The 13,910-nt window shown below is 39.8% G+C and overlaps 1 protein-coding gene across 6 annotated transcripts in view; it reads left to right on the forward strand.

Annotated features, from left to right (window-relative positions):
- LOC143020634 (protogenin B-like) overlaps positions 1-13,910 on the forward strand; it is an 862,265-nt gene that overhangs the window by 646,343 nt on the left and 202,012 nt on the right. For all 6 annotated transcript variants that reach the window (XM_076177127.1, XM_076177126.1, XM_076177129.1 and 3 more), the window contains one exon: positions 13,564-13,688. In XM_076177127.1, coding sequence (XP_076033242.1) covers positions 13,564-13,688 — 125 coding nt within the window. The remainder of the gene's footprint in view (positions 1-13,563; positions 13,689-13,910) is intronic.

Consider the following 13,910-nt stretch of genomic DNA (forward strand, 5'->3'; position numbering starts at 1 on the left):
TATTTACAGTGTACGTAATAAAAAATACAGTACAGGAGTCCCTCAAATAACGCGGGGGTTAGGTTCCTGAAATTACTGCGTATGACCAAATCCGCGTATGCTGACTTTCCATATTAAATACCAAGAACCGTATGTATGTGTATGTGTACGTGTGTGTGTGTGCGCGTGTATGTGGTGTATGTATGTGGCGTATGTATGTGTTTGTGCGTATATACATGTGTGTGTATGTGGCGTATATGCATATGTGTATGTGGCATATATACATATGTGTGTATGTGGCATATACACATGTGTGTGTGTGTATGTGGTGTATGTATATGTGTGTGTATGTGGCGTATGTATGTGTGTGTGGCGTGTGTGTGCGTGCATACGTGTATGTGTCTGTGTTCACATGTACAAGTAAACATGTATGTGCGTGTGTCTGTGTTCGTATTTGTGTGTACACGCATGCGCATTCACAACATACACTGGTTGTCTAACATGTGTCTACGTGTGCGTGTATACACGTGTGTAAGCGTGTATATGTCTGTTTTTGATCTCCCAAACCACCACCGCCAGTAACAACAAGAACCTCATAAGAGAAATGAAGACACGACAAGCGCAGTCATTATCAGGTGTATTAGTTGTGTTCCAAACGAAAGAAACATTACACTTCAACAGGTTAGGGCGGTAAAATTTCACGATAGCACGGCGTAGGTGGTGGAAGCGACAAGCTAAATCTTGTTGGCTACCCCCCTACCACCCCCTACTCCCCCTCTCCTCCCCTCCCTCCCTCCTGCGTCAGTACCAGTAGGTTGACACATAACCGTAGGCACCCACCCACGGCTATCCCCTCGCCCCACACCCTTGTTTGAGCAGTTCCCAGTGTACATAATGACCGCGTTATATGAGGATCGACTGTATATGGTAAAATAGAAAGCAGTCACCCCAAATGTTTGCGATGTTGCCGCATGTGTGTGTATGTGTGCCCGACTCGGCGCGAATTTTAAAACGGTTCTCTACATTTAAGATGGTTTTGAAATAAAATCCGCGTACGATTGAATCGTGTTATTCGAATCCACGTTATATGAGGGACTCCTGTACAGTACACTGTATAAGCAGTACATTTACATGTCTATATTACAGTTATTATTACAGAATTATCAGTGTTATAGTATTATTACAGTATTGTTATTATTAGTGTTAGAGTATTATTCTTATGTTTCTATGCCATATCATACATCACCTATACGTATACCGCTACGAAAATCTATGGGTGTTAGGGCGATATGTTTGATGACTGGACTTTTGGCATGACCAGATCACCCTTCCGCCCAATTAGTCCGGGCTTTCGAGGTTCAACTGTGTATATATATATATATATATATATATATATATATATATATATATATCTATATATATATATATATATATATATATATATATATATATATATATACACACACATATTTTTGTATTTACCTAGTTGTATCTTATGGGAAGGGGAGCTATGCTCATGGTGTCCCACCTTTGTATCTTACAATGTCTAGTTTGCTCTTAAATTTGTGTATGGTTTTTACACACACTATTGTTTTGTCCACCTTGTTCCAAGTGTCCATCACTCTGTGGAAAACTGTTTTTCTCCAGATCTCTGCTATAACTATTCTTTTTGAGTTTCTTTCCATGTCGTCTTGTGTTTCTCTTATCCCAGTTTAGTAAGTCCTCTCTATCAAGTATTTCTGTGCCTTTCATGATTCTATAGATGGTCAGTAGGTCGCCTCTCTCTTCTTTGTTCCAAAGTCGGTAACTTCAATTAAGCCAGTCTGTCTTCATATGGCAAGTTTGAAAGTGCTGGGGCCATTTTCGTGGTAACTCTCTGGATTCTTTCAATTTTCTTTATATTCTTTTTGGTACTGAATGACCATGTCACAGCATACTCCAGTCTAGTCCTTATTAATGAGACTAATATTTTTTTAATAATTTCTTTGTCCAAATAGGTAAATGCCACTTAGCAAGTTATAGGACTCTCTGACGGTTTTGCTTATTTATCAGAGGACAAGTCATTTGAGATAATTACTCCCAGGCTTTTTTCAGATCCCACTTTTTTTACCTCCTTAGTTCCAGTTGCATATTGTCCTGATATTATTTTTTTCACTTTTACCGAACTCCATTATGCTACATATCTCAATGTTGAAGTCCACACCCATTTCTGATTCCATTTCCAGACCTTGTTCAGGTCTCTCTGTAGGGATTCACAATCCGTTTTCAGTGTGTATTTACCTAGTTGTATTTTACGGGATGAGAGCTGTGCTCGTAGTGACCCGTTTTCGTATCTCTCCGCATCCAGTTTATTCTTAAAATCTTGTATAGTGTTGGCATTCATTGTTTCTCTGTTTAGTTTGTTCCAGACATCAATTACTCTATTTGGGAAGCTATTTTTTTTTTTCAGATCTCTTCTGTAACTTTCCATCTTTAGCTTCTCGTTTCCTAGGAAAGTTATTGGAATGGGTGAAAGATTTCTTGAATGGGAGAAAAATGAGGGTGTTACTTGGAGACAAAAACACGAACTGGGAAGAAATGATAAGTGGAGTACCACAAGGCTCTGTATTGGCTCCGATAATGTTTGCCATATATATAAATGACATGGATGAAGGTGGGGAATGTTATATGAACTTCTTTGCAGATGATGCAAAACTATTAACCCCTTCACTCCTGGGCACATCGCAGGTCTGGCAGCATTATAAAAAATAAAGTCACAGCTCAATCGCTCGTTCTCTTATACCCGTGAATTTTGATAACCATAGAAAATATGATGAAGCCGGTTTAGAGAGAATGAGGGTCACACAGGTACGACTGCAATAAATATAATCAAGACGCCGACGTCGGCATCATCGCGTACCAACTTGCTCCTCATGACGCCTACATAGGCGTCACCGTATGGAAGTGGTTAAAGAGAGTAAGTACAGAGGAAGGTTTTAAATCACTACAAAAAGACCTGAACAAAGTCTGGGGATGGAGTCAAAAGTGTGAAGTGAATTTCAACATCAAGAAATGTAGTATAATGGAATTTGGAAAAAGTAAAAATAGAATATTGGGACAATATAAAATTGGTACAAAGGAAGTTAAAAAATTCAGCTCAGAATGGGACCTAGGAATAACTATCAGCAATGACATGGCACTAGACAAACATATCAACAAAATAAAGAAACTTTCAATTTACAAAGATCAATGAAAGTGGCCTTTGACTAGTTGGATGAAGAAATGGCAAAGAAAATATTAGTTACATTGATAAGACCAAGATTGGAGTATGGTGCAACACTATGGACACCCAGTACTAAATAGAACATACATATACCAAAGGCTATTTTCCCCCTACACAGGGGGTAGCCAAAAAGAAAAAGGCATAGAAACCACGCCCACCCATTCCATTCCCTATATATTCCACTCCCCTCCACCCTCCTTCCTCCATCCCATCTTGGCACCTCCTGGATGACGGGTCATCCCTGCATCCTGTCCACTGCCCTGGGTCAGAAGCAGTGTCGCAAGACACAGCACATCCACAATAAGGCCGCTTCATAAATTTGGCGACCCCCCCTCTCCGTCCCCCCATGCAGAAAAGGAGATGGGGAGTAATCCCTTCGGGCTGCATCAATTTTTTTCTCATACATACTTCCTCACTCCCCCTCATGCATCACAGCATCATCTATACACAACCCCTCTCCATTCGCCCCTCTCCTGTCCTTCCTCCACAGACATTCCTCTCTTTTGTAATGCCCCTTTCACCCTATCCATCCATCTCATCCTAGGATGCCCCCTCATATTCACTCCTTCCATCTCTGCCTTCCACACTTCTTTTACTAATCTTTCTTCACTCATTCTTTCCATGTGTCCAAACCATCCTAATACTCATTCATCAACTCTTATCTCCCAGCTCCCTTTCCACCTGTTCTCCTCCTCACCTCCTCATTTCTCACTATCTAGCCTAGTAACCCCTATCATACTTCTCAGACATTTCATCTCAAAAAATATATAGATAAAAAGAGACATGAAAGATAAGGAGAGATAAGACATTAAGAAGTGAAGCTGAGGGGGAAAATGAGAAAAGAACAGAGGCTGAGAAAATGCAGTTCTATTGGAGTGTTAGACATAAAACTAAAAAAATGGCATATTCAAGAAAAAGAAACAAATGGTTCAGAGAATGAGATAGAGTAGAAAATTAGAACTAGCTTATACCAATATAGGCATATTAATCTCATGATTAATGAACTAAATGATTACCTGTCAGAAGAAAAACCAGACATAGCGGTAATTGTGGAGACAAAATTAAGGGGTTCACTATTACCAAACTGTGTTGGACATGGATTATATATTCACTGGCACAGAAATAGAGAGGAGAAACAGGGTGGAGGGGTAATGTTTTTGGCTAAGTTACAAGATACTAAGATGGGAGGGAGGGTGGAGGGGAGTGGAGTGTATTTAGGGATGGAATGGGTGGGAATGATTTTATGCCTTTTTCTTTCTGGCTACCTCCCTTGTAAGGGGGAAAAAGCCTTGGTATATGTATGTATGTATGTACAAAAGGAGAGAAGAGGGTGGAAATGATCACAATAAGAGTTGAGGATTGTGACATGAAAAGCAGATAGATTGCAGTAATATATGTGCCCCCGAAAATGAGGTTTTGGAGAGAGATTATTCTATAATGTTAGATGTTATGAGACTTTCATAAAATGAGGTGCTGAAAGATGGAGGTAAGGCAGTACTTATGGGAGATTTTAGCTGCAAAGAGGTCTGTTGGGAAGAGATGACAGTGAAAGGTGGAGAGGATCAATGGGGAAATGTATTACTCAATATGACCATAGAGCATACAATGACACAATGGGTAAAAGTAAAACTAGCTTTAGAAATAACGAAGAACTGATGAGACTAGAATAACTACTTATGTCAGAATCAGAAATTGTGGACAAATTTTAATACAAGACACCAATTGTGGAGAGTTACCACATACTTCTTGAGTTAGAACTACATACATATACCAAAGTTTTTTTCCCCCTTACACGGGGGTAGCCAAAAAGAAATAGGCATAGAAAATACTCCCACCCATTTCATTTCCCATATATTCCACTCCCCTCCACCCTCCTCCCTCCTATCTTGGCACCTCCTGGATGACGGGTCATCCCTGCATCCTGTCCACTGCCCTGGGTCAGAAGCAGTGTCGCAAGATACAGCACATCCACAGCAAGGCCGCTTCATAAATTCAGCGACCCCCCCTCTCCGTCCCCTCATGCAGGAAAGGAGAAGACGGGGAGAAATCCCTTCAGGCTGCGTCAAATTTTTTCTCATACTTCCTCACCCCCCATCCCCACCCACTCCCCCTCATGCATCACAGCATCATCTATACACAACCCTTCTCCATTCACCCCTATCTTCTGTCCTCTCCTGTCCTTCCTCTACAGACATTCCTCTATTTTGTAAAGCCCCTTTCACCCCATCTACCCATCTCATCCTAGGATGCCCCCTCATATTCACTCCTTCCACCTCTGCCTTCCACACTTCTTTTACTAATCTTTCTTCACTTATTCTTTCCATGCATCCAAACCATCCCAATACTCTTTCATCAACTCTATCTCCCAACTACCTTTCTACCCCTGTTCTCCTCCTCACCTCATTTCTCACTCTATCCAGCCTACTAGCCCCTATCATAATTCTCAGACATTTCATCTCAAACACATTCAAACTCCTCTCTTCCTCTTTCATGTTACATGTTTCTGCCCCATACATTGCTGTTGGCACAATCACTCCTTCATATAACCTCCTCTTAGCATCCATTCCCAAATATCTATTTCTCATTACACTTTTTAATCCACCAAGGCATTTACTCGCTTCTCTCAATCTACATTCTACCTCCATCCCCACTCCTCCCTTTCCTGTCACATTCGCACCCAAGTATCTAAAACTATCCACTTCCTCCAGTTTCTCACCCTTAATGTTCACTTCCAGCCTACTGTCACTCTCTCCCCTTGTACATCTCATCACCTTACTTTTACCCACATTTATCTTCAGCTTCCTTCTTTCACACACCATCTCAAACTCTGTCACTAACTTCCTCAATCCCTTCTCTGATCCTGCTACAAGCGCAGTGTCATCAGCAAACAACAGCTGTCTCACCTCCCACATTTCTCCATTTTCTTTAATCATCTCCAACCCCTGACCCACTACCCTTGTATTCACCTCTCGCACCACCCCATCCATGTAAAGATTGAACAGCCAGGGGGACATGACACACCCCTGACAAAGTCCCACCTTTACCTCAAACCATTCACTCTCCATTTCTAATCCTAAAGCAAGCTCTAATACTCTCATACCCAGCACTTCTAAGATACCAGAAGAGGCTGGATGACCGCATTGTGAACAGCTGCCCAGGATGTAACACTTCACCCCATACCATACAACACATAATGGAAGACTGCATTATACACAATCATGCACGCAAACAACACAACATACAGTCTTTAAAGGATTTGTGGGAAAACCCAGTTTCGGCTGTGGCATTCCTTGGGGAGACGGGACTGCTCAGACAGACAGTCTAGGGAACGACAACAACAACTACAACAACAAATCTCATAAAAGCTCTTGTCTGCTCTTAACAGCTTTCCTCCTATCCCATATGAGTTAGAACTAAAGGAGGAAATATAGAGAGAAATGAGACCTACAGAAAAAGAAAACTGATGTATAGTAAAATGGACTGAGAGAAACTCTGAGAATTCTTTCTTAAAGCAAGCTGGGAAACATTCTACTATGAAGAAACACAAATGGAGGAAAAATGGGTAATTCTAATGAAAATCTATAAAGAATGAATGGATAGATATGTTCAAAAGGAAAAACAGGAAAAGGTGTATATTAAATGCTGGTTTAACAGAAGGTGCAGCGAAGCAAAGGATATAAAGATAAAGATTGGAAAAGATGGAGAAACGACAAAAAACCTAGTAAGTGGCAAATATATGTTAATCAAAGAAACAAATATGCGGAGAAGAATAAAGAAATTATGAAAAAGACATTATAGAAAAATGTAAGGATCAGCCAAAACTGTTCTAAAAAAACAAACAGGAAATAGTGAAACTACCCCAAGGGAATATGGAATACAGAGAAGATACAGAAATGGGTGAAGTCATAAGTAACACTTCAAGTTGGTTTTCACTAGAGGGATGAAGGGAGAGAAGTGAAATCCCCCATGAGAGAAATAATAGTAACAGAAAAAAAAAAAAAAAAAAAAAAAAAATGGATCAGATAATGGACCATGATGTCAGAAAATCACACTGCCCAGATGGAATAGCAAACTGGTTGTTAAAAGAATGTAAAGAAGAACTAATAGATATAGATAACAAAGGATTACAAAGGCGGAGCATGCCGACAGGAGACCTTTTGATCCATATCTAGGTAGGATGAAAAAAAAAAAAAAAAAAAAATCATATTAATAATAAATAAAAACTATAATAATGTAAATAACAAATAAAATACATAAATAAATGCATAGGTATAGTTGAATAACAAATAAACAGGTAAATAGTAAATGATAATAAATTTACATATAACTAATATTAAATGAAAATCAGACAGACAAATTATAACAAAACAAAAACAAATAATATAAGATAAATTATAATCATTACAGCATCTTACTTAGGTATTTATCTAAATGACTCTTAAAGCTTCGAACTGAACTACATTGCACTACCTGTGCAGGAAGTTTATTCCATTCATTAACTACACGGTTGGCAAAGTTGTTTCTACCTACTTCCAAATTGAATCTATTTCTGGACAGTTTGAGACCATTGTTTCTTGTCTGATTCTCATTCAATGTGAAAATTTTGTCACTTTTGATGTTGTTAATTCCCTTTAAAATCTTAAAGACCTGTATCAAGTCACCTCTGAGTCTATGCTTTTTTAGGGAAAACAGATTCATGTGCTTAAGTCGATTTTCGTATGATTTATTTTTGATATTTGGAATCAGTTTTGTGGCTCGCCGTTGTACTCTTTCCAATCTGTCAATGTCTTTAATGAGATTCGGTGACCATACGGAAACAGCATATTCCAAATGTGGACGAACTAACGATTTATATAGCTTGTTAATGAGTGATGGACTTTTGAAATCAAAAGATCGCGCAATCAATCCCAGAATCTTATTTGCTTTCTCAGAGGCTGAAATACACTGCTTGGATGATTTGAGGTCGTTACTGATAATTACGCCGAGATCTTTTTCACTATCCACTTTTGTTAACGAATTTCCAAATAACTTGTAATCGTACTTACTGTTATTTTTACCTATGTGCATTACCTTGCATTTACTTGTGTTAAATTTCATTAGCCACTTTTCAGACCATTGCTGTAATTGATCTAAATCTTCTTGAATATCTAATTGGTTTGAGTGATCATTTGCCACTCCGCACAGTTTTGTATCATCAGCAAATTTGGAAACAGTAGAAGTGGCCCAAGAACGGAACCCTGAGGAACTCCACTTGCAACACTTTTCCATCCAGAAGTTTTTACATTTAAAACAACTCTCTGTTTTCGACCTTTCAACCAATTACTAGTCCAACCTAATAGGCTACCTCTTATTCCATGCAAAGCTAATTTAGTAAGTAGTCTTTCGTGTGGGACGGTATCAAAAGCTTTTGCAAAGTCTAGATATATTAAATCTATATTGTTTCTTTTGTCATAATTCGAGATAACTGTGTTGTAGAATTCGAGTAAATAACATAATAAGTTGTTCACTCTAGGAATAATACTAGAAGACTGGAAAAATGCTGATATCATACCAATCTATATAGGAGGAAATAAGGAAGACCCAACCAATTACAGACCTGTTTTCCTTACAAGCTAAAATTTTGAAAAAAAGTTATAAAAAGTAGATGGTTAACCTGTTAAGCGTCACCCACCATGACCATTGGAATAATGAACAAATTACATACATACATATACCAAGGCTTTTTCCCCCTTACAAGGGAGATAGCCGAAAAGAAAAAGGCATAAGATATTTCCCACCCATCCCATCCCTAAATACACTCTACTCCCCTCCACCCTCACTCTTAGCACCTCCTGGATGATAAGTCATCCCTGCTCCCTGTCCACTGCTCTTGGTCAGCGGCAGTGTCGCAAGGCACAGCACATCCACAGCAAGGCTGCTTCATTAAATCGGTGACTCCCCTCTTCGTCCCCCCATGCAGAAAAGGAGAAGACGGGGAGAAATCCCTTTGGGTTGCATCTAAATTTGCTCACACATACTACCTCACCCCCATCCCCCCGCCCATTCCACCTCATGCATCACAACATCATCCATATACAACCATTCTCCATTCACCCCTATCTTCTGTCCTCTCCCGTCCTTCCTCAACAGACATTACCCTCTTCCCCAAAGCCCCCTTCACCCCATCCATCCATCTCATCTTAGGACATCCCCTCATGTTCACTCCCTCCACATCTGCCTTCCATACCTCTTTTACTAGTCTTTCTTCACTCATTCTTTTCATGAGTCTAAACCATCCCAATACTCTTTCATCAACCCTATCTCCCAACTCCCTTTCCACCCCTGTTCTCCTTACCTCCTCATTTCTCACTCTATCCAGCCAAGTAACCTCTATCATACTTCTCAGACACCTCATCTCAAACACATTCAAACTCCTTCTCTCTTCCTCTCTTATGTTCCATGTTTCTGCCCCATACAGTGCTGTTGGCACAATCACTCCTTCATACAGTCTCCTCTTACCATCCATTCCCAAATGTCTATTCCTTATTATACTTTTTAATCCACCAAGGCATTTACTTGCTTCAATCTACATTCTATCTCCACCTCCACTCCACCTTTACCTGCCACATTTGAACCCAAGTATCTAAAACTATCCACTTCCTCCAGTCGCTCTCCCTTAATGCTCACTTCCAGTCTGCTGCCACAATCACCCCTTGTACATCTCATCACCTTACTTTTACCCACATTTATCTTCAGCTTTCTTCTTTCACACACTTTCCCAAACTCTTTCACCAATTTCCTCAATCCCTCCTCCGATCCTGCCACAAGCACAGTGTCGTCAGCAAACAACAGCTGGCTCACCTCCCACTTTTCTCCATTTTCTTTAACCATCTCCAATCCCTGACCCACTACCCTTGCATTTACCTCTCACACCACCCCATCCATGTATAAGTTGAACAGCCAGGGATACATAACACATCCATTTCTAATCCTGACACATGCTCTATTACTCTCATAAAAACTCTTGACAGCTCCTAGAAGCTTTCCTCCTATCCCGTATATTTGTATAACCTCCCACAGTGCTTTCTTGTCTACCCTATCATAAGCCTTTTCCAGATCCATAAAAGCCCAAAAAACATCCTTCCCCTTTCCTATAACTTTCTCACATATCTGTCTTACCACAAAAATCTGATCCACACAACCTCTACCCGTCCTAAATCCACACTGTTCCTCACCAATTACTCCCTCTGTTCCTCTCCTAATCCTCTCAATCAAGATCCTCCCATAAGCCTTCCCAACTACACCTAACAAGGTATTCCCTCTGAAACTACTACACTCACACTTGTCCCCTTTTCCTTTGTAAAGTGGAACTATACAGGCACTCCTCCAGTCCTCCAGCACTCTACCCTCTCTCCAGCAAACATTAAATAACCTCACCAGCCAGTCCACCATCACTGTACTTCCTTTTTTTAGACATTCTACATGGCATCCATCCAGATCAGGTGCCTTACCTGCTTTCATCATCTTAACAACTGCCTTCACTTCATCCTTCCTTATTTCTCCTCCATTATTCTCACTCATCACAGTCATTTTCTTAGCCTCTTCCCACTGCAACTATCTTTCCCTCCCTATCCTCCTTCACATATAGCAACTCCCTGAAATACTCTGCCCATCTTCCCCTTACTGCCTTCTCTTCCATTATCATCTCTCCATCTGCACCTTTTACTTTTTCTTCTCTCCTTGATTCGCCTCCTCTTCCTCTCTTAATTTCTTTACAAAACATGTTTTTGTTACTTTCAAAATTTTCTGTCATACCCTTACCCCATTTCACATCTGCTCTCCTCTTTGCCTCCTTTACCTTGTGAACAAATTAGGGAAAAGAAAAAAAATTACTTGATTTCTTATTATTAAAAAAACAATGTTAACCTCTTCAGTACGGTTCAAAATCTCGCGGGCAGCATTAACTGCCAGACGTACGATGTGTCGTAATAATACTCGCATCATAAGATAGTCACTGCTTATATAGATTGTTCTCTCTTTCACCCGTGAATTTTGATAACCATAGAAAATGTGATGAAGACAGTTTAGAGAGTATGTCATTATGCAGGGGCAACTACAATAAATATAATCAAGACGCCGATATGGCAGCCTCGCGTATCCGCTTGCTCCTCATGCCGCCTACGTATGCGGCACCGTATGGAAGGAGTTAAATTCAATGACAAGAAAATTGTGAAAAGGACACACACACACACACCTTGGGGGCGCGGTTGGTAAAGTCTCAGACTGTCAGCATGGTGGTGCTGGTGGTACCTGGTTCGAATCCTGCCCAGGGCTGAAATTATATAGAGCATCACATGAAAATGACAGAAACATAAGTCTATACCAGAACCCTTAACAAGATACACCTTCACACTACATCTCTCAAACACCATAACAGAATGGAAAAAAAAAAAAAAAAAAAAAGGAGCATACTACTATATCTGTCACACCTACTAACCAAATTACACAAAACATCCACAGGTAAAACATTCACACCCAGATAACCAAATAAGCCTTTCAAGAACAACAACAACAGCCCCTAGATATAAGTTCCACAGAGAAAACCCTCCCACACCAGACTAGAACCACACTAACACACCTGTGCTTAGGACACCATGTCATTAAAACAATACCAACACAGAATAAGCCTAGCCATAGTTTTAAACTGCCCCAGGTGCAGCCACCACAAAGAAGACACAGAACATATCATATTACAGTGCCCCAACTAACAATTCCAAGATAACACAGTATCTCTTCCCTGAGTGACTTATGGTCTCAGCTGGAGATTGTTGTCAGTTTCCTAGAGGCTGTGGGTCTTCTGCAAGAGCGACCAGGGGGATTTGATTGATTGGATCATGTGTTGTACTTATGATTAACAGATATTACCCTTCTGGATGAGAGATCATCTTTTTCTGAAAAAAGATGTAAGAAATACAGCTGAAATTGACAGAGCTCTTGGGCCTAGTTTGGAGACCAAATTTCAGCCCTACAGGGCTGCAGCTCCAGATGGAAGTAAGGAGGGTTGACAGGTTTTGAAAATTGGCAACTTTGCTGTCCATCTGTCCATCTTGCAGGATCACCACAGGGAGATACCTGTCATTGGTTCCTCTCCCTTGTAGAAGACCCATGGCTCCCAGGTAACCAGCATCAGCCATCAGATTGGCCCAAAAATACTCAGTGAAAAGATACGGTGCCATTATTTGGCAAAGAAATTGGAGCAATGCACAATGGGGTATTCATTGTTCTCTATGGTGAATGCATCTGGGGTAGTTTGTGTTTATGATCAGCCCTATTCTCTGTTGATATTGTTTTAAGGCTAGATGACATGAATAGTTCTTCCAATGAAGTTTTTGCTTGCTGTTGGTGGGATTTCTTTATAGGGCAGATGTTTGGAGGAGTTTGGTGGAATAAGGAGTTTAGTAGTTAGTCTGGGAGTGTGTGCTTTGTTACTTAAGAAAAGTATTATTTCATGATAGATTTATTGAAATTTATTGAAAGGGGGTTTTATAGGAAAAATTGTTTGTGCATTTCCATGTTAGTAAGAGTGCTTCAGGTATGGTTATGTTAGTGGTGATACCAGCAGTGATGCTGATTGAATGCATTTTGTGTAACCTCTTGAATATCATGACACCTATGTATGCATCATGAGTGAGTGGGTATATGAAGATGTCGGCTTCATGATTATATTTTGTAGTTATAGCTGAGTGATCCCTGTATTCTGTGAATAGGCTTGATCATGTTTTCTGTGACATTATATTTATTCAGGGTGAAAGAGAATGAGTATAACAGCAGTAACTTTATATTTTGTAATGTGTGTATTGTGATGCATCATCGTACATCAGGCAACCTGAAGTGCATGCAAATATTTAACTCGTATTGGAGAGGTTAAAAGTAACAATGATATGCTCATTTTTATTCACCTGGTGAATTTAATGGTATTGTTGTTAACATGGAAGTGTTGCTCAGTAGACGACTCAATACAGATCATCCTAGATCTGAGCCGTACACCAGCTGTTCTACCATGTATAACTAAATCCTTATTCATTAATATGACCTTAGTAGATATTGAGTAAATTTTGCATTCCTTAAAAAAGAAGAGAAAAAATAGATTTATGTGCCAGCAGATATGGTCATAAGATGTCTTTCATTTTTGTGCCTGTTCATACCATTCAGGATCAGTACAGAAGGTAGAGTTAGGTAGAAGCACACTGAAGATGATATAAACACAAGTACAATTGCTTTCTTCTTTTCCATTGTCTGTGAATTTTAATCAAGCTGATACGCTTTGCTTTGCTTTGGTACAGCTCTGGACTGGTACGAGGTACAGGTGAAAGGCTTCAGCAAAGATGGTAATGGAGCAGCAACAATTCATAAAGTTCACACTGCACCACAACTGGTTGGGCCAAATGTCGCCGCAACTGTAGAAAAGGTATAGCTTGTGATGTTTGAATTGAACTTGTGTTAATTGGGATAGTTGGTGTTTACTTAGTGATTTTCCTAAAGAAAAAATATACATATATGTATTTATCTAGTTGTATCTTACGGGAAGGGGAGCTATGCTTGTTGTGTCCCGTCTCTGTATCTTGCAATATCTAAATTGTTCTTAAATTTGTGTATGTATATATATATCAGACTTCACCCAACACAACTT

Source organism: Oratosquilla oratoria, chromosome 40 (assembly GCF_046742065.1).
Source record: "Oratosquilla oratoria isolate Oo_2021 chromosome 40, ASM4674206v1, whole genome shotgun sequence".
In the NCBI taxonomy this organism is placed as follows: Eukaryota; Metazoa; Arthropoda; class Malacostraca; order Stomatopoda; family Squillidae; genus Oratosquilla; species Oratosquilla oratoria.